General features: G+C 38.5%; 1 protein-coding gene across 10 annotated transcripts in view; it reads right to left on the minus strand.

Moving 5' to 3' along the window:
• The window catches only part of ROBO1 (roundabout guidance receptor 1), a 742,961-nt gene that overhangs the window by 108,843 nt on the left and 611,730 nt on the right, over positions 1-22,388 (minus strand). For all 10 annotated transcript variants that reach the window (XM_080374482.1, XM_080374481.1, XM_080374483.1 and 7 more), the window contains one exon: positions 5,222-5,379. In XM_080374482.1, coding sequence (XP_080230608.1) covers positions 5,222-5,379 — 158 coding nt within the window. The remainder of the gene's footprint in view (positions 1-5,221; positions 5,380-22,388) is intronic.

A 22,388-nucleotide genomic window follows, 5' to 3' on the forward strand; every position in this document is an offset into this window, starting at 1 on the left:
TGCAATCACAGTGCTGCACCAAAGTTTCAATGCAAAAGCTTTGCTTTTTGTATTCAATTACAAAGGATTTCTTTTTTAGGTATCAGCATCTTTTTTCACATATATGTAAAAGACTTTGCCTATTAAAATTTCATGTTCAGCATGCATAGCTTTTTTTCTTTTACCATCTACACCATGATTTCATGCTAACAATTAGGAAGCTTTCTGAAGCAGGGGCTACTGCTGGTCATGGGGCAGACACAGAAGCAGCTATGAAATCCTGACCTCCAAACCTGGCTCAAACACATCAACTTGCTCCAGAGCTTACGCAAGCTATGTATACATTCTTCCACTGGGAAAGTATTGATAATTACAGGCACTCTGACTGCATCCTGATTTTACTGAAGCTTGGTTAATTATGCAGGCATTGCCCCTAAAATATGAAGAGAAGTTGAGAAAGAGATCCAAAAGCACACGGAGGTTGCCCTGTCTTGATGGGAGATCCACAAAATCCTCTTTGCATGCTTTGCGCTCCTGAGAGCCTGTAATTATTGCCAGTTTTTGCCTAAAGATATGCTCAAAGGCCCCACCATCTTGGTTAGATTACTGATGTCAGCATCTCATCTACAGGCAATTGCATTTGGGATTCACAAAGATGGAGCAGCAACACAGCTCCTTAGGGAAGGCTCTGAGCAAGCCTAATGCAGAGAACACCGCATTCATACCGTATCACAGCACACCAGCCACGTACATTAACAGCAAAGCCAAAGGAAGAGTGTGTTTACGTTACGGCATGAAATGGGAGGTTTGGCTTATCTGAGCTTCCAAATTGTTACCTCCACGCAAGCAGTTAGCACTAATCAGATGACAGAGTGGGGCCGGACAGGTAGAAGAAAAAGGCTGGGTGGGTGCCAGGGCACGTTGTGAGGTGGAGGAAACAGATGAGGAGATGAGGTGAAAATCCCATTGCAGTGGTGTGTGGTAGGAAGGCAGTGGGGACACCGCTTGAAAACTAGTGGGAGATTTTGGGGCACAAGAGGAAGATGGCTGAGAAGGGAATGGAGGCACACCGGAGGTATTCACAGGCTTACGCACAACCAACATTCACTGCAATTGCTGTGAGTGCCCAAGCAAGGCACTGCTAATGGTCCTCGCAGCCACTGATGCTCCTGCCAACTGCACCTAGACAAAATACATTTCGCAAGACCAAGCCCAGTGATCGCAGCAGTCAGCAGAAACCAGACTGACTGCACTCCCTCCTCAGCCCAAGGGAATGCAAACTCACAGCTTTCCGTGCCAAGGGAAGTGCCTGAAACACCTGATTATGTCCTAATGACACTGGGCTGCCATGCAAAAAAGACGGCTAGACTGGTGGGGCTGGGAGCAGACCAGTTCCTGGTGAGGTTACCTACAAGCCCGGAGTCCTGGCCTAGATCCTGGCTCCAAGCAACGTGTGGGGCTGTGAACCTCACCCGGCAAGACAGTGATTCCGAACATGCAAACACCGCTGCGGGCTGGGCGCAGGAGGAACCTCCCCACCTCGCTGAGCTCCCTTCTCTCTCACTCGTAGGGGAGACCTTGCACCTTCTTTCTCCACCCTGTCTCAGCTCCAAGAAGAGAGCAGGACAGCCTCTCCTGGCGCAGACAGGACATTTCCCAAATGGGAAAGCACATTTTATTTTTACATTGCTTGCAGTGAGAAATCAGAGCTATTCTGCACCAAGGCACTCCTTTTCAGCTATATATATTATAGGAGGGATTCTTGATTCCACAGTAATCCCAGGAGAAAAATTAACTAGATGAGCACAGAATCACACTAGTTCTGCTCTGGCCTCCTAACTGTTTTTCAGTTCAACAAATTAAGTTAAAGATAAGCATTTGCTTCACATGCAAGGCTGCTATTCCCACTTCATTTGTAATATATGGAGAGGGATTAGCCACATCAAGCACATGCTTTCATACTGTGGTGTAAAGAATACACATGAGAAAAATCATGTTTTGCTCCGATGTGCTGAGAAAACTGTTTATAGACAACATATTCAAGGGCAGAGAGAAAAATAAAGTGTTTTGATAATGATTCTTCAACAGGGGCACCCAGTGGAAACGTGTGCACTGGCAAGCCTAGACTGAGTCTGACTTGTCCTAACACTGAGCAGTACTGGGAGAGCTGCGCTCAAAGAAAATGCCTATAATCCTCATCACAGATAGCTGTGCCCATACCCTCACCTTCACTTCTTATTTGCTCCATTCACTATTGTTTATAAGCTGAAAGACACATAAATTTATTTGGCTTCAAAGCACATTTATTTGCCCTACAAATGGACCAAAAATATGGAAAGACTACTTTGATTTTTTATTATCTCACCTACAAAAACATATTGATTTCCTTAACCCTACCAGGACAAAATAATACTTTCTTTTTACTGCATTCCAGAGGAAGTTGTGCCTTAACTTGGATCTTATTTAACTGCTATTTATCTACATCTACTGCTTCAAACTCTGTCAGGAACAAAGCTACCACCTCTACTTCTCTGGCACTGACTTAACACTCAGTCTGTAAAGCCTAGTTCTGCTGACTCAGAGATCAACATTATCATTGCAGATGAGAAAAAAACAGCTTCCATATATTGAAAATAAGTTAGCTTCATGGACAAACCACCTTTTTTAAGAAAGTATTGATACTAATTGCAAAAGAGGTGCCAAGCATCATCCCTTATTCTAAAAAAAGTATAATCTTAATGTTTATTTTAAATCTCATCAAACAGGAAAGCATTCATATGAAATGCTTTAAACAGCCTTTGACACGTACAGACTCTTAAAATGGCAAAGAGTCAAAGATCAACAAGCCTTTAAGAATGAAAACAACTGGAAATGCTTTAGAAGTGGAACCACTGAAGTGTTTTCATTGAGCAAATGTCCAGCAGCATTACATATATATTGAACATCAACATACATAGTTTGATACTTCCTGATCTGGTAATTTCATGGCTTAAAAAGAGGAAGGTAATACCTGTAAAATATATTACTGAAATTTAGCCTGAGTCAATAATTTTGCCATCAAATGAACATAGGTGTTCATATATAAATACAAGCACTTAAGTGAAAAGTATTTTTTAAAAAATAAAATGTTGATTTCATGTAAAAACTAAATCTGTTACTTAGAACCCAACAACTTCACCCTTCTTTCAGCCATTGTCTTCTTTTAATTCTTTACGTTCCTGTTTAAACTGAAATGGAAATGATCTAAAGGAGATAAGTTAACAGAAATGGAATAATTCTAAGTCAGGTTTCAAATTTAATATTTTCTGCCCATCTGCCCTTTAGCATGTTGTCCATTCCAGGTCCTAGTCTCCCCTCCCAGCCACTAGCAAGATAATACAGATGGTTACTGCAAAATCTGTTAAGATGTACATCTGAATACGTATTTACCCTCTTGGCAAGATCCTGCTACAGCTGTAAGTAGATGCAAATATGCATGACAATGTAGCTTCAGCCTCTTGCCTGTGTGAGAAAGCGGCCGTGATATTAATAGTGCTGCTTAAGACAATGCCAGGCAAATATGACGTAAGTGAACGCAGTTGAGCGAGCTATCACAGCACTGGTAATTTACACCTCTGAAAAGAAACACTCATTTGGGCACATGAAATAACTGCATATCTGCACCTACATCAAAACTCATTTTCATGTGTTTGTTTTTGGAAGCAGAAATTGATAATGCAAGATAATTCCTCCACCAGATGTCATGGTGAAAGGATACTACGTAGGTGAGTGTTTGATACAATCACCGGAAAACAAAACCAAACTGAGGGCCTTTCTCCCATCCTAAGCACAGTTTTAATAAATAAAGGTGGCACTGCCAGCCACTGATAGCTGCTTTTGTTCTGGGTATGTCTTTGTTCCAGCAGCTGGGACAAGAGCAGTACTCATGTACAACAAAAGAAACGTACTTAATAGGCAGCACCTGAAAATCCTTCAAGAGAATAAACTATAGCAATAGAAAATGCAAGTTCAGAAAGCACTTCCTGGGGGAAGAAAAAAAAAAAAAGTACCACTGGAATCTTCTCTTTATCTCAGGTCAATTGACTTGTCACAGTGGGAAGGGGATTTGAAAAGGAAATTGCAAGTTCTTAGCAAGTATGATTGGAGGAATTGAGTTAATAGCCAGCAATCAGGATAGGTTCAGGAGGGTACTTAAAAATTTAAATGTATGCATATGCCACAACCACAGAAACCCTGAGCTTTGTCTTGTTTGTAAAAAACCCAAATGGAACAACAGGCAATTTAAATCTCAAACAAAAATGGTAATTTTGTACTTAGGTTGCTTAGGTTTAAGTGTTCTTCTGTAAAAGATTTCCCTCTTTTCAGTGCACAATTGAGGTGTATGAATTGTATGTGCCTTTGGTCTTGTTTTGCTCTAGTAATCCTCCTAGTGCCAAAGTGATCCTATATGGTATACACTTTCAGATGATATGGTTTCTCACTGTATGGAAAGATGTTTTCTATCACCACATTGGCAGCATATAAATGATTTGTGAACTCCATTTTTCATTGTCATTTCTTCCAGCCATCTAGGCTCAGTAGCTTATTGTTTCACATGTCAAAAACTAAAAGGGTAGTTTTCTGAGTTGAGAAGATGCTTTATCCATACTTTTGAATAACTGTGCACTGTATTCATCAAACCACAGAAACAAATGAGTATGACAACACCTCTAAGGAGAAAACAGCTTAATTTGAAAGAGCAGGATAAGCCATCACCTCTCTGAGGAAAAGTGACTATATCTGAAAAGCCTTATCCTTTCTAATAAAATGCACAACTTTTCCGCACAGATTCTTTTCAACAGAATTACAAAAGAAGGTCTCACCTACACTAAAGTTCCTCTTTCCAACCAAAGAAGGCAGATATTACAGGTTGCAGAAATTTGTAGGTGGATAAAAGGCAAGAAAATTATAGGACAGTGACAAATCTAACGAATTTAATTTCCACAAGCCTCTAATTTGCCTGAGGAAGAGAAGAACACAGGTTTTGCATGGTCCTCTTTAGCAAACAAATGCATACCCTGCAATGAAGCAGCAGGAGACAAGAGGAGGCATTCCAAGCTAAATGCAAACTAGCCTTGCCTCTGAGGCAAGGAAAGGACAGATCCTAGAAAGTACAGCGTGGCTGGATGCCCACATGCTAAGGAGACCAATAATTTCAGATTTACCCAATTTTTGCGTTGTTTGAAAGACTTTTTGTACTTACTGTAATTCGCTCATCTTTGTCATCTAGAGGGGTCCCATCTTTTTTCCACGATATAGTGGGTTCTGGGTGACCTCTTGGGGGCTGACATTCCATCACTGCAGGTTCACCCACAGCTACCATTACATCTGATGGATTTTGTCTGAAGTCGTCTCGTAGAACTAAAAGAATAAGGAAAAAGAAATAAAAAAATTACCCAACTATACACCTACAACCAATTGTTTTGTTTATGCCTTTAATGGTCCCTGTTTTCATGGTACTTTATATTAATGAACAATTCACAGTTAATGAATTTCATCTGGCATCTGTGGATGGTACTTCCACAGAGTAACACAGAAAACCCATATACAACTCATTTAACTTCCAACATACAAGTCAAGTGACTGACAGGGACAGAGGTGAAAGGCTGGCACAGACATAGCACTGTCTGCACAGAAGAGCTGCCTCGCTGGTGGTACTTGGCTAGTGTTTGCCTAGTGTGTGAGCACAGGAGTCACTCACCTCTGTGTCCAGCAAGATCATGGAGCAGATCCTCCTGGAAACTACGCTAAGGCACATGGACAACAAGGAGGTGACTGGTGACAGCTAACATGGTTTCACTAAGGGCAAATCAAGTCTGACAAATTTGGTGGCCTATGATGGGGTTACAGTGTTGGCGGATAAGGGAAGAGCAACTGATGTCATCTACCTGGACTTGTGCAAAGCATTTGACATTGTCCCGCATGTGACATGTCTCTAGACTGGAAAGACATGGATTTGACGGACAGGCCACTCTGTGGATAAGGAATTGGCTCGATGGTTGCACTCAGAATTGCGTCAACAGCTCAGTGTCCAAGTGGGGGGACCAGTGGCGAGTGGCATTCCTCAGGGGTTGGATTTGGACCAGCACTGTTCAGCATCTTTGCTGGTGACATGGACAGTGGGACTGAGCACACCCTCAGCGGGTTTGCTGACCACACCAAGGTGTGTGGTGCCGTTGACAACAGTGGAGGGAAGGGATGTCATCCAGGCTTGAGAAGTGGGTTTGGGGTTGTTCAGCCTGGAGAAGAGAAGGCTCTGACAAGACCTTAGAGCAGCCTTACAGTACCCAAGGGGAGCCTGCAAGAAAGCTGAAGAGGGACTTTTTACAAGAGTATGTAGTAGTAGGACAAGGGGTAATGGCTTTAAACTAAAAGAAAGTAGATTTAGACTAGATATAAGGAGGAAATTATTCACTATGGCGGTGGTGAGACACTGGCACAGGTTGCCCAGAGCAGCTGTGGATGCCCCATCCCTGGAAGTGCTCAAGGCCAGGCTGGATGGGGCTTTGAGCAGCCTGGTCTGGTAGAAGAAGGTATCTCTGCTCATGGAAGGGGGGTTGGAACCAGATGATCTTTAAGGTCCTTTCCAACCCAAACCATTCTGTGATTCCTATCACAGGTGAAGAAGGCATGTCTTCTGCTCAGGTAGAATGTTGCTTAGGAAAAAGCATGGCAGAGACTGCTTTCTGCCACTCTATTTCTGAGACACAAGGTCAGCTTGCCAGTAACTAAAAGGTTTATGGTTAAAGATTGGCCACTGGCCACATGAATTGCACCCATCCCTAAATATATGACAAAAATTAACAAACTAATTAAACTTCCAAGTTCTTTGATAACATTCTAAAACATCAAACATTTGTGCGCCCTGAGCTAACTCATCTTTGCATTTTGCCTTGTGTCTTCTTCAAGCAAAAAAGAGAAAGATCTTTCCTGATCTCTGGGAGTCATCCCTTCGCCTCAGCCAGGACCACATCCTTCATTTGGAAAAAGTAAATTTTACTATGTTTTCATAGTAAGAAACTTTTTTTTTTTTTTTTTTTTTTTTGCAGCATTGTTACTAGAATTCTTTCTCATCAGTTGGCTAAGCCCAGACTCTAGCTCCCTCCCATCACCCATTATGAATTTTATCAATAGCTGTCTGATTATTTTTCTTTTTGGGAGGGGAGAGACATCACACTGTGCTCAGCAGACCACTGTAGAGGGGCACAGTTTAACAGAATAATGGCACTCTTAAGTCTTGCCATGTAAGTGGCATTAGGTTTAAGCTGAAAATAAATAAATAAATAATATGATAACAAATATAACATACCAGTCCTCCCCTCTGCTGTTACTGAACAAAGGATATGGTAATGGAAAAGCACATTACCACCAAAGAACTCAGGAACTTGACAAAACTGTCTCATTCTTGCTACCTGCAACTATCTTGTGTCAACTGCAAAAAAAATATATCCCTAAAACCACGGACCACGGATATATGGGCATTCGCTCCTGAATGGCGGTTTGGTTGTTAATGCCGCTTCAAAGTGAGGTGTGATTTATTGTTAGATGTTAAGGAATGTGGGTGTGCTTATAAATTGGCAGGTACAGAACTACCACCAAACCATTCCTTTCTGTAAGGTCTTTCAGGTTGTTAAAACCTTTTAAAATGGTCTGAGGGCCAACGGATCATCTCCTTTGTGACAGAGGTACATACCTTGCTCACACCTACTTCCTGTAATGCTACATAAACTAAAATAAAGGGAGGGAGCAAAAATGACTTGTAGTTCTTCATTTTGGAGGCTTATTGACAAATAGCCCTGTCAACAATCAGTAGGAATATCTTCTATCTTTTCTTCTCCAGTACACTCATCCTGTTCTGATACCCTACCATTCAGTGGCTACAGCCGCAGGCCTATGTGTCCAGCTTGGCTCATTATAACATTATACACAACAGGGAAAGCTCCAGATTGACATATAAGTGTCAATGGGAATCAAAAGCAATAAATACAGACTATTTTACCACTGTTCTAGAAACAGGACATAATTTCTGGATGTACCAAAGAACATCAGCTTATCAACAAGACTGAAGTGTATTGCAGATTTCACCAGACATCATCAGAATTTACCAATCCTCTTCCATACGGAAGCACATTTAATATATTTCAGTTTAATTACTAACATTTATGGATGCCCTGGCATCAGGAAATACTGATGCAATGAAACAGGACAATGAAAGATAAAATGTCTCTACCACTTTAAGCAATATAAACTAATATAACAGAATGATAGGACTTAATGAATAAATTATAGAAAACAATTAGGTTGGAAGTGACCTCTGGAGGCCATCTAGTCCACAACGAGATGCTATTGGAGGAATACGCTCTCTTGGATGAACTAGGTCTCTTGAACAGACCTAGCCTAGAAAGTTTATTAAAAAACCACCCCAAAACAACAAAGCAAACAAAACACACCACACACCTATCGCTTGGTGTACAAAAACTTGAGAAAATCTGCTCCACATCCAAGAACAAAGAATTTCTCTCACTAGAAAGCAAACCACAGGGATATTTTCCTTTGGTGACTAGGGAAAACTGAAAATTATTTCAGCTATAAAGTTAATCCAGGTCAAATCTAGAGGAAATAATATGTTTTCAGAAAGGGGAATGATGTAATTTTTAGTTATTCAGAAAGGTAAGTCAAAAGACCAATCCTTTGGCCTCCCTTCTGCTTTTAACAAAACTTAAATTTAACCTGCATTCTCTTACAGCTTTCTTAATGAATTCCCCTAAAAATCAATGCATCAAAATTGGAGACATCAAATTATTTTGATGATAGGAGCATTAAAATACTACTCACATACACTGAAAACCTTGTATTTACTTATTCCATTTATACTTAGTACGGCATTAATAACCAGATGCAACTTCTTGTGCTCCCAAGCAGCCCTCAAGCCACCCAGCTACAGTAAATCACGTAGCGTAAGTGGTTAGGCTGACACTGCTTCTGCTGAGGTCAAAGGTCTTTTTCTTTTTACTTCCATAGAGACTTGATCTGGCTTGGGGCCACTGGTCAGATTAGTACCTCTTTTTACCACTTCTCCAAACAGAAGAACACAGAAGAAGAAGAAACAGAAGTTGTACCAGGTTTCCAAAAAAACCCCACATATCCAGTTCCCAGTGCCAGGAGCACATAGAAGTGCCGAAGAGCTTGTTTGCTACTCTACAGTTCCACTGCAACACGATAAAAGGGGTGTTTTCACCGTGAGTAAGAAGCTTCTTACTGCTGAATATTGTATCACTTAGATAAAGCTAAGAGATACATTAAAACAAAAGTGTCCTTAAGTTTTTAAAAAAAATAAAAAATCAAGTGATCTTAATAAACCGCAAGTGCTTCTCAAGTCTGAAGGACTTCATAATTCTAAGAAAGCCTAACAGATAGCAGCTCAGATAGCTTTTAGCACCCTTGAAGCAACAAAGGCGGCTATTACTTGCATAATAAAAACAAATTAATTCAGTAATTTCTACACTCCTCAGTCTTCCATCAGCTTTACAAGACAGTGCCTTGTCTATTAAACCAAGACCTTTCATAAATTAACCAATGCTTACTAGAATGCCTTGGGAGGACATGAAAGGTCCAGGCCATAGATACATCAAAACATGATTTTTTTTTTTCCATTTACTATGAATTATTTTGGCTTTAACATTACATAATGAAATGCTAACAAAATGTAATCCATTAGAGATTACTCCATAGACAGTCATCATGTAATTATTTTTGCAGTTGTAAAGTATATACATGCTCTGTTTTTTTGCCTCAGGCCCTGGCAATCTTGCATGAAGTTATAAATTTAAAATTTTCTTCCCTTACTGAAAAAAAAATATAATTTCTTCTTTTCAGTTCTCATAGTCAAGGCTCACTGTAAATTGAGAATACATTTCCCTTGAAGATATATTAAAAGTATACTTTGTAATGCAGTACAGCATGTTCTTTCAGTCACCAAGGGGTCAATTTCACCCCTGCACAAATTCAGAGTAGCATCTTCATACATACACACATGCACCACCACCCCCTACAGTTCTGACATACTGTGGGTAAGGTTTTCTTTAATATAAGGAATAATAATCACAATTGTTGCCATTGCAAAGCCAGGACAACTGCATGATCTTGCTGTGTGAACTCCGAACTCCTGTGTGCTGCGAACAATTTTCGACTGTGCTTGGTGAACTAAACAGGTTCAAGAGCAACTTTTGTAACTCCACTTAAGAAGTCAACCACTCATGCAACTATTTTATATGGCGTACTGTTCAATCAACAAAACAACTGCACGTTCCCCAGAGAATCTTTCCCAGAGCAGAAAGGAACTAGCAATCACTTGAGGATAGTTTTTTATTGACAAGTAAAGATGGTGTTTTTTGTATAAACTCTAAACAGAGCTTTTCAAAATGCAGCACCAGGTGGTTGTTTTCTTAAATTTGTCATTGACTACTATGAAAAAGAGTAGGGAGTCACTACTGGGTGAAATGGGAGGTAGGTAAGGCAGGGTTTTTTTGCATATGCACACTGTAGATATTTAGGAAAGATTATTGCTAAAGTTTATCATTAAATAACTGTGATCTAGTTCAAAGAAAATAAAGAAGACACAAGAAAAAAGAAATCAACCAGAAAGCTCTAGTCAATATGTGAAAAAAAAAATGAATTTGTAAGAAACACAATAATTACCATCATGCCTTAACAGGTCGTATCACTTAAGAAGTAAGAAAATCTTCTGAAAATTTTGATTACACGTCTATTCTAGTCTAGACACTTCATGCTAGATCAGTTCAAAGCAGTGCACCAAAATATACCTGGGATCCCCATCAACTAAGGTATTACAGCCATGGTCCCCCAGTGAACAGAGGAAGAGAGGGAAATGAAGATGTCTGGGGTGCAGTTTCATAATCAGATCGAGGCAATCTTAATCCATTTCAATTCTCATAAAAGACATCATCCCGACTTGCTTCCCACTAACTCTCTTGCATTGTCCCAGACGAAGCACGCTATTCTGCAAGTCTACTTGTTAGAGATCAGAGAGCCAAAGTATTGCACAGTTAGCTAACAGAAGAGATCCCAACCATTCCCACTCTTTCAGCATAAAGATAATTTAAATGTTTCTTTGTATTGTAGCACATGCTTCAAAATTGGGGGAAAAGTAAATGAAATAAATAGAAGACATGCTTGTTCCTCACACTGCTTTAGAAAACAACCAGACCTCAGCTAATGAGCAAGTTTTCATCCAGCAAACAAAAACATGCTAACACCAAAGTACAATGCAACCTTAATGGCCCACTGCCCTGAAAGTTTCCATCTAATCCTTAATCATATAAAATACAAGAAATAAGACAACAAAAATGAGCACTTCCTTTAAAATGCTGTACGATTAAGAAAACAAAAAAAGGAGTTCAGGTTATATAGATGTTCCAATCCCATGAAGCCATAATTAAAGATAAACTAATTATTTCTTAGTCAGGATTGAGCTGTTATTCAAAAGCAGATCAGTTCCTGTAATTTAGGACCAGTAATGATCCCCTTTCCCCACTACCTACTGAACTTGTAATTCAAATTTACGGAGATACGGCAGATATTTTTGGCATTTAAATATATTATGAAATGTTTGTCAGTTGGAACAGTGCTTCAAACAAAGTGCTTAATTTTAATTACAATTAATTTAAGCATCAACCAGACTATGGTACCTCGTTTAAAGACTTTGTTGGCATGAGATTTATACAGATGCCAGAATATAATTTTCAATACATGCACACCACTAACAGGAAAGTGTTATAGCACCCAATTAAGTTAAAAAAAAGAACAAAAAAAGCATGCATGAGATAAGATTTAATTCAGCATGTGTTTTACCAAAATCTATTTTAGGCCTTTTTAAACTCTTTCACAGTGTTATCTGGTTTGACCAAAAACTTGATCATTTATAAATGAGAAATATTCTTTTCTGAAGACAACACCCTAAAAGTTTCCATGCTGTCGTGTAAAGTTAAAGGAAAAACTGGTTCCCTAAAAAACTTAAATTATTCTTTTTCCATTTGGAAGATGTTAAAAACAGGTTAACACCGGTGTTAACTACAGTACGTAGTCATTAAAATGGAACAGAAGGAGCAGAGCTATAAATAGTCAGAAATTACTGTTTTCGTCATTTAACAAGATCACCCACATAATACAGGCAATACTTGTATGCAGTTACTGAGTCCAGCAGTACTATACTGAACGTTTCAAAAGATGGCTACACTTTTTTAAGGCCTACAAAGGCAGGGAGTCCCCTCATTCAGCAGCCGGCTTGACTGGGGCTCCTCGCTTTCAGCATCCTCAGTTCTCATCCGATTCTCACCTTCAGGCACTTTGACCTTGGTTACTGGATCTCGCTACACCTTTCTTAGTTGGACTAAAAGCCTTCTGCAGGCAAGCAGGTGTCAACCAGTTCAGTATCTGGATCTTTAATCTTCTTTCAGCCTTCTCTGAGCTTCCGAACGATATAAACACTGGACATGTGGCCCAAGACTTTGACTCTCGTGGAGTCACCCCCAAAAACACGGGGCTTCCCTCATTAAACAGTCTACAAATTCACATTGAGTAGGTTTCCAGATAAAAGAGATTACTCATTGTAAAGAGCCTAATCATAAAATGATGGCCATCACTTAACACCATCACAGTAGAGATCAGTTTTGTATCTTCGACTATACTTTGATGACAAGACATCAAGGTAATGTATTCATACAGTGCTGTCCTGCTCTGCTTTAAACACTGCCCTTTAGTAAACCTTGCTACCCCAAAACCTGAAGAAACAAAATTACTTTAAAATCAAGTGGTACTTTTTTGCTTAGTATTCATATATATTTGTATCAGTTAGTGTCGATATCCTTGAATTGTCTTTGTAACTGAGATCACAGCACCATATACATTTGTATGCAAGATCTCCTTTTCAAGCTCAAAACAGCAAAGTTAAAGGAAGCAACAATCCCTGTAATTTTTCAGCTCCACTATCATGGAGAGCAACTAGTTTAGTTTAACTACCTTGTTCATAAACGCTTCCTCCATGATCTCATCATGGGAGAGACTGTAAGGTTGACGAATGCAAGAAATTTTAAAAGGCCTTTCCTTTTTAATTTGATGTTGAAACAATTTAAAATCTACCTTTTATTATTATGCTCTTTCTCTTCCTAACCTTTCATATTGTCTATGATTTATTTTTAAGTTTGAAATTACAACATTTTTAAGATTTTGGTAGACACTGTAAGGGGCATACAAAAATGTTACCGGCAATTAAAATTTAGAAGAATTAACAGTTAAAAAGAATAGCATTATTTAACTTGAATGAATGAAAAAAAAATAAATGAATGAATTTAAGAATGAATGGTATACATAGAACACTTCAAACAATTCTAGGAAGAGACACTGATAAAACCTGCATCCTACTACCCACCAGAAGAACGCAGAATTTCTAGCAATGGGAAATTGCCTATTTCTCATCAAACACGCAGATCTGGCAATATTTTACTGCATTTAGTACCACATTCTGCTATAAAGAATGCTAACAGATTAAAAGTGTCAGGGAGGGGTATTAAGTTCATGTTAAGAACCTATGTAATTTAGCATTGGCATTATTAGTACTGCCTAGCTGATGGCATCATTAAGGACTGCTGGTGGTCAAAGAAACAAAACCCCATAACTTTTGGTGGTGATGAACAGCACCAAGACACAACCCACAACTAATTGAAATAGAGTTAAATATAGGTGGTAGACGTATGAAATAGCAGTAGTGAAATTAGATCACTCTCTAAAATGTTAACAAAATGTTCTGCCTCAATTAGTGTAACTTATAAGTTATTTTAAAATGTATTCTCTCCAAAGAGTAATATTTTTAATCGATTGCTTTTTATACAGCACCACCAAACTGCGAACTCAATATCTACTGAAAGTCAATAGTTACCTTCTCTGGAAAAAAAAGTTGTTTACTGTTATATTCCGCAATACACATTAGCAAACACAAGACCTGCAATGCTTCTATTCCATTAACGCAGAAAGAAATCAAGGAGTGCTGCACCTGCTGGATCATACTTTTAATAGGTGCTGATGTCAAATACAAGCGACATGCTTGAATCAAGCAATATGCTACACTGCAAAAGCAATCAAATGTTGAGGCACTTGGCAATAGACATACTGAATGCATATAAAAGTTGTTAAAATAAATATACTTATTGTCATTCGTTACTGTCATTAAGAAACTTGCAATTGTGAATAGAAATAAATGCATGCTTAAGGAGCAGGCTCCAAACAAAGACTGTAAAAAACACCAGCTGAAAGTTACTGATGATAATTACAAAATTTTATGGAAACTACTCACAATCAGTCTGATTTTATTTTACTAGTTGAAGATTCGTGCTTTAAGTATTGCCAGGAATCTTACTGGGGAACAGAGCTGTCAGCCCGTAACAGTATTTCCATGTGTGGAAAGGAAGGTGTAAATTAATTAGATGATGAATCGGGAAACAATTAAATGACCAAATCTGATAAGTCATGTAATTTAACTCCTGTGAGAAGGGTAACTGACAGGCCTACGAGAGCACACTGCAGTGCTGGGAAACCTGATTAAACCCTGAAGGATCTGTGATGCCTCAGGCATGCGACTCTGAGAGCACCCCTTAGGCTGATTAAAAATTGAGAATAGATAAGGAGAAGGGACCTAATTATTAATTTGATCCCTCTCAACATTTTCCACATATTATGGTCTAGGAAAAGGCACTTACTACCTGTAAGTCAAAATTTACCTCCTGGAGGAGTAGATTTGTTTATGCAGACTGCAGAGACAGTTGTCCTTCACTCGTTTTAAATATTTACAGTTAAATTTCCAATTTATTACTATTATTGTTATTTTATTGTACCTTTCATTTAAGAGCGTTGGTGTTATTTGACTCACGCTTCATTACAGACAGCATTTTTAGTGTGACTAACGCTGCAGATTTCCAAACTTATGGACACAAACCAAAGGGGTTTAGACACAGCTCACAGAAGAAATGTGTCTCTGGGATATCATAAATTAAGTTTTCCTTAGGCAAAGAAGGATTTGCATCTTTAAATCCAAGGATTTGGGTGTGTTCTCTAAAGAAAGTTTTTTTTTCTGTACACTCCAAATCAAGGTTCCGATGTCCAGTTCGAAATGAACGGTCAGCTGCTTTCTTCAAAGCAGATTATAATAGAGAAAAAGAATCAGATTAAGATGCTGTAGGGAGACATTGTCTTGGCCCTCCAAATTAAAGCATAAAGAGGTAACTGAAATGCCAGAGGAGACAGAAGGCCCAAACAGTGAAAGAGAAAAGGTGAAAAGACACTTCACCAAAATGCCAGTGTTTTTCTTAACTACATACCAAACCTTATTTCAAGAGCAGAACGGTTTTCCCTTTAAGAAGACATGAACCAACACCATAATGCCAGTGCCCTGTAACTCAGGGTTCCAGGGAGAAAATTAAAAGGAAGGAATACAGGTAGCAAGGACAGAAGCAAACGTTTAGCCAGTTTTCAATGAGGGCTTAAAGCTAGGATATACAGCACTGGCAAATGGGGCCAGATTACAATTGATGGAGAAGGCGTTGCTGCCAAATAGCGAGTTACACTGGCCTGGGATGCGAAAAACTGACTCTCTTCCCATAGCTTCCGAGCCGGAAAAATCTCTCACTAGGTGAAACCTGAAGGAATCTTATTTGTCTTGTGTTGTTAATAGCGGAGATACAACTGTTCCACAGACTTGACAATGAAGCTGTGGCAGCACCGTTTCTGTAGTACAGAACAGACTTAAAGAGCCAATACTTGTAAAATTGCTTGTAATCATCCTTTCACCCTCAAGAAGCCAGAAACTTATCAGAGGAGACATTTTCAAAGCCATAAAGATTCACACGCCTGCGATAACACCATTTCTGCAGAACGCACAACCTAAATCTGCATATGGACTGTGCTATTGTTTTGCCATGGTCCTGCCTCAAGGCAACAATTTTAGCCATGTCCATCTGCTTAGAATTCAAATTTTAGCATGTTATAACTGTACCGCTACCATCGACATTTTTTGAAAGGTCTCTATTTCCATGAAAAAAATCCCCATTATGATGTTAAAGTGGTGGAAAAATATGACATTTTCATATCAGAGAAGATACAGTATCATTATCACACTCAAACAGCAAAGTCACATCTTTAATATTCCAGAGAATGATATTCCCCCGTTACATCTGAGGTCAAGCTTGAAACATCAGTCAGAATTTGCAAGATGCAGGCACTTGGTATGGTTGAGTGGCTAATTCTATAACAGCAGAGCTAAGAAGAGCATTTCTTGGTGCCAGACACCATAGCAAAGCTACTCTGCCCAAAAATGCTGCTGAACTACTATATACACTTTATATTTCTTCTATTGTTATTATATATGATTTTATTTTCTTGAAAGGAACTATAGACCACTAATCCCCACCGTCTTTTCCTCACCTCTCAAGACTGCTATGCAGCAGGATATACCCGAGTTAGACAGTAGATGTTTTGCTAATTATACTCTGCATGACCAAATGCAGAATACAACTTTCTTATGGTAAAGTTATCTTGTTTCTTTGCCTCCTAATCATTCAAGATGTAAGCTGACAACAGATTACCACAGTAGAAACAGGTAAACTTTTTCAAAATTACATTTATGCCAGATATCGTATGCGCTTCAAATTACCTTTCCTGGTTTTAGAAAACATTTCAGGAAGTCACCTCAGGGAAAAATGGCAGACAGCTTTGTACAGAGGTCATACAGAAATATAGTCTTCATCTAATTCAATTAACTACTTCGAGTTAGGTCCCAAACAGCACAGGCAAACATTTGTTCTATTTCAGGCATATTATAAAATGAATCATCCTGCTTTCTCAGTATGAAGCACCATGGCGCAATATCATACACTCACAGTTTTTATTCTTCATAATCTGAAAAATCTCTAGACAGACGTCTTCATGATTTACAATGATGGCTCTTCATTCAGACAATCATCCAAAGGCTGCAAATGTAAAATTCTACATAGACCATTACAAAAAGTAGCAAAGTTAATAGCTCCAGCAATAAAAAAAAGGTTTTGTAAGCAAATGGACATTATCAAATTTACCAAGCTGGAACTCTGAATTGCAGCTCTTGGAGATTTATACACTATCATAAATGGCAAAAGACAATAAAAATCATGAGAAAAGTACTTCCGCATTTGGACTCTTATTCTGGCTTTAATCCCTACGAGATATTCAAAGGCAACATGCCAATTGATCAATATGTTAGTATTTAGTGTGCAGTAAGTGCTACTGAGTAAAAATCAGAGAAACATTGCCTCTTAGCAGAGTCTGCCTTGCTGCTGGCAGGAAGAAGTACATTAAGTTTTGGTTCACTCCATGTGGTAAAACAGCAGCCAGAAATCTGATTCAGAATTAACAAAAGGAAACAGAGGATGATGCTCAGCATGAACACAAATGTGCATAAAGGCAGCCAGATTTCATTACTGAAGATTTTAATTTTGATTAAACGCTTCCTTTTATATTGGGTCACATTCACTGTTTTCAGCCCTGTGTTTTCATTAATATTTTAGTTCGCACAGAACATTAAATTGCATAACTTGAGTGTTGTGGCTAATGATAGCATCTTTAATAACAGCTACAAAAGAGATGCTGGCATCCATTGCTGTCCAACTTTGCAACACTGTGAGGCACCGTGGGCTGGTAGGGATTTCACGGCATACAAGACAACGTGTCTGCACTCACCACCGAGGAAAAGGAACGTAGATGACTGTAACATTGGCTTAATCTGTTTGAACTAGAAACTTAAAAACACCTTCACAACAAACCAAACCAACCTAAACTGAAATGGCTGTGAAAATCTAAAAGGATCAAGGCGGTGAGGGCATTTGGTGGAAATGTTGCTTTCACCTCTGTTTTGCACCCTGTGGGAAACTGCAGGACAGTGCAACTCCTTCAAAACTTCCCAGGAAACAATGGTGGTACAGAAAATGTAACACATTATTTTAGTAATTTGCCTACCGGCTATTTTCCCTTTGCTTTTTCTAACTGATTTTTTCCTATTTCCCCTTAGCTATTTCTAACTACTAATGATGAAACTTAAGTTGGGACAAAATTCAAGAGACCACGCTTTTTCTTGAGTCCATACAAGTTGTGGAACCATCAGCAGAAGCACCCATGCTCGATTTCCCTTGCCATTACAAACTGAACTGTGGGGTGCCATCACACGCTCTTAAAGAGCGACCAACACTGTTAATTCAATCCCTGTCAGTCCTAAACAGCCCATATAGGTTAATTTCCTGGCAAATCAGAAGACTCAGTCTTCCATTCAGAATTGTTTCAGAGAGAAAAAGCAAATGCGGTGTTGTGACAGACTGACAGACTGGGATTCTTTTATTTCTCTATGAACTCTGAAGATAATTATTTTTTCACATCAGTTCAGTGGACTGGTTCTTTGATGTATGTTTAAGCACAAAAAGTAAGCTTGAAAACATTATGAGACTTGATTTCGATTATCAATAGATGCAGAAAAATGGAATTCATACATTTTCACAACAGTTTTAAAAAGCAAATACATTATGACTGATTTTGGTAAACAAGATACTGAGAAGCCAGTGAATTTTCAAGATAAAGGCTACTGGTATCTTCTAATAGTTCCCTCAGAAACAACTGAGTTAAGGGATGCGAAAAACATCAAAACCAAAAAGATCAACACCAAAAAATTAGTGGATTGCCAAAATCCTTACACTTGTTTTTCTGATATACAGTGAGAATATATTTTTGCTGTTATAGGACCTTCCAGTAAAGAAAAACGCCAGCTGGTTTGGTACTGCTTACCCTCCTTGAGGCACTTTAAAACTTCCTGGTGAGTGGCACTGTTGAGGTTATTAATTGTTACTCATTACTGTGAGTGTCTTTAGTGCAAAACAACATTGGCTTCAGCAGTTCAGTCAGGAAGAATTCCAACTCCTGTTTTCCCCCCTTACCTAGTTAGTTAGTGCAGAGAAGCTGTACCACGGACATCAGAATTTCAATTAATTTGTTACATTTCTGATCTGCCTATTTATATGGGCCTCTAGTAAATACACAATGTATAATAATAATAATAATAAAAAAATTTTGGCTTCTATTGCTTACCTTCAGTTTGCTTCCAAACAGAGCAAAAACCAAACTCAAAGGCAAAACAGAAGTTTATGTGTTTAAGTCAGTACTTGAGTTTGGATCGGGAATACACTGTGAAGGAAAGTGCCAAACCTTCTCCACTAACCTGGCTTTGATTCATATCTTGGGATGGGGCTTGGAATGCAAAACCTGATTTTTTGGAGGGGGGTGGACGGAAGTAGAGCAGAAGATGAACACCAGGTTCCAAGGGATGTTCAGGCAGCAGACCAAACTGGAGTTCGTGAAACATGCACAGTGTAGACACCATTTCTCAGGCCAACTGTTTCCCTCCATAAATACGCTTCTGTTGGGTTGTGCTACTTCCAACTACTTGCTGCATATATAATGCATATATAGCAGAACCAAGAACACCCGGTATCATAAAAATTTCTTAATAAGATCCACTATAACAACCTTATAAAGGACAGATACGTTTTTAAAGTTCATATTACAGGTTTTCTTTCAGTGTATGTATCTATTTATTACATTTTGGTTAGTGATTACACAACCAACTGGGAGCAAGAGGGCTAACAGATAGAAGATACAAGCCTTTTCTTGTCAGGAAGCAAGAAAATACAAAACATCAAATAAGAATCTTCAAAGTCACCATGTTCATTTACATATGAGAAACTAAAGCAAAAAGAGACAATCTCTTTGCTAAAGAAACTGCTTTGTTGTTAGTCTTGTGCTCGAACAAAATTGATTGGCATCTTTTGGGAGCTTACCATGACAAGGGAATGCTCAGAAGCCTTCCTGAACTTTCACGCTGAGGGACTAGTTACTTCATGTAGGAAACACTTTTAAATAGTAGACACTACTAATGTTCATACAGACTGTAAGGTGCATATAAGTACTTGGTTTTCCTTGCTGTTTTTCTTGGTTGCTTTACAGCAACGAGATGCTTGCGTCAGGACTGAAATACACCGAGGGTATTATGTACTACCAAAACTGCAATGTGTGCACACTACAGGTAAACGTTACGACATATTTGTATATTTTGTATTTATTGGGGGGAAGGAGCATATCTGTTGTGTCCTTACTACAGCCACAGAAATAACAGTATTACATATGTACAAATCCATTGAATCAATGGACCTGGTCTAAAATGGGAACCCTTAAGAATGTAACAATGACCAGGGAGGAGGTTGGTGGTTTTTTTTTTTGTTGTTGTTGTTTTTGTTTTTGTTTTTTAAGAAAAAGAAAAAAAAAAGGAGTGATTTTACCAGTAAACAGAAGTAAGCAGTGTCACTAGCATCTATTCCCCTTATTGTGCCAAACGTCTGTTTTCACTCTAAGTCTATATGAGTAATGCCTAGGTAGCTTTTGTTATTTTAATATGAAAAACTGTACAACAGACGAAACTATCTGATCTCTCAGGAAATTTTTTTGAAGCGCAAAGTGGTAACTCTATACATATTCATCTAAACAAACAGTAACAAATACCTCACTAAATTCTGTTAAGGTTCATAGAAACAACTGGGATCTGTACATACATCATTTGGATATAGGCCATTATCAAACTATCTAGAGAGTTAATCAACACAGGACACTCTCAGCGAAACAAGACTGATGCTACATAATCAGAAACACCAGAGCTGTAAACAATGGAAATGCACCATTATTCCCAAACAGTATAAATAATTTAAGACTTCCAGAACTGAAATTAATCTGCATACCATTTGAAGCACACCGAACCACCAATTCAGACAGAATAATAAAAGGTAAGGGAAAAACAGATGGATAATTAAAAAGATACTTTCCAAGTGGGAATACACTTAGCTTAGCACTGCTGGTAACAAGTAAAGAAATAAATATCAAGGCAATCCTATTACATGCACCTATATTTTATATGATTTTTTTTTTTCCCAGAAGGGATTGGGATTTTTTTTCCTATGGTGTGATTGGACACTGAACCTGCTATATCCATCAACATCTATCTGATTAACTCTTCAGCTCTTTGAAGCATCAGTGTTTTATAGGGCATTATTTGCAGAGAGATGGAAACAACCTGATTTGTCCATATTTGAGATGGGCATTCTTCTTTTAGCCCCCACTGCCCTAGAAGTCCATACCCTTTCATCCCCATATGAAGTCTCAACAGCATACTTCAAAGGAAAAAGATACTTATGGTGTCTTAACCTTTCCTTTGAAACTGAACCTGTAGATCCAATATCATCTAGCAAGGCTAATTGCATAGTATGCAAGGAAATTACTATTATTTCAATAGAACCCACCACAGAGAAACGATGAAAGCTGAGGCCCTGTTGTAACAAGCTTTACATAAAGACAGCACCACAAACACACCATCAAAGGCAAATATCTTGCACAGGTAAACCAGGAAAATTTCAAAAATTATCTTTATAACCTTAACAATTACATTCAAATATCGGCCAGCTTATCTTGCAAAGAAATCCTTGGGGGGTGGGGGGTGGGGTGGGGGGAGAGAGAGAGAGAGGAGAATGCAGATATGAAGGTGGTATGTGATTTCATGGTTAGATGTTACTATGTATCTGTCATTACATTAACTTGCTGTACTCGCAATTTATTTTACATTTAAATCTCCTCTGCAAGTTTTATGTTTTCCAATAACAGAGGTCCAAACTACTACTCAAGTAGGTTTAAGATAAGGTAGAAAAAATATGAAAATGCAACAGGGAAACTACTAAGAAAATTCTGTCATTAAAAAAAATTAGTATTTCTCATGCAGCAAGCAACAGTGCTAAAATATTTATGACGCGCAAGTAGAAGTATGACCTAAACAGCAATTTGGAGAACTCTTACTACATCAAACAGCTTCTACTCTTAAGAACATATACATGAGGTGATGAATTTGGAGACAACTATAAGTTTTAAAGTAAAAAAAGAAGAACTTTCTACTCCGCACCATGAAAATTTGTACCCTCCATCAGTTCCATGATTTCCATCAATGCAGAAGTAAAAGAGAAATACTGGAACCCAAGCTAGAAGAGTGCTTAAACATGTCCCACTGTTTCTGATGCATCAGTGACTTTAAGATACGCTTAAAAGTTTTCTTCAGCCAGCAACAGTCCTGTCAGTTCTCCCAATAAATGTGGAAAGCAGGAAAAAGGTCTTTGATCTTGTTAAAGCACAAATATGGGGTTCAGGGGGAAAAGAAAACAAAACCAAAACCAACAACCACCTGAAACAAAAAT

Source organism: Falco punctatus (assembly GCF_963210335.1).
Source record: "Falco punctatus genome assembly, chromosome: 2".
Lineage (NCBI taxonomy): Eukaryota > Metazoa > Chordata > Aves > Falconiformes > Falconidae > Falco > Falco punctatus.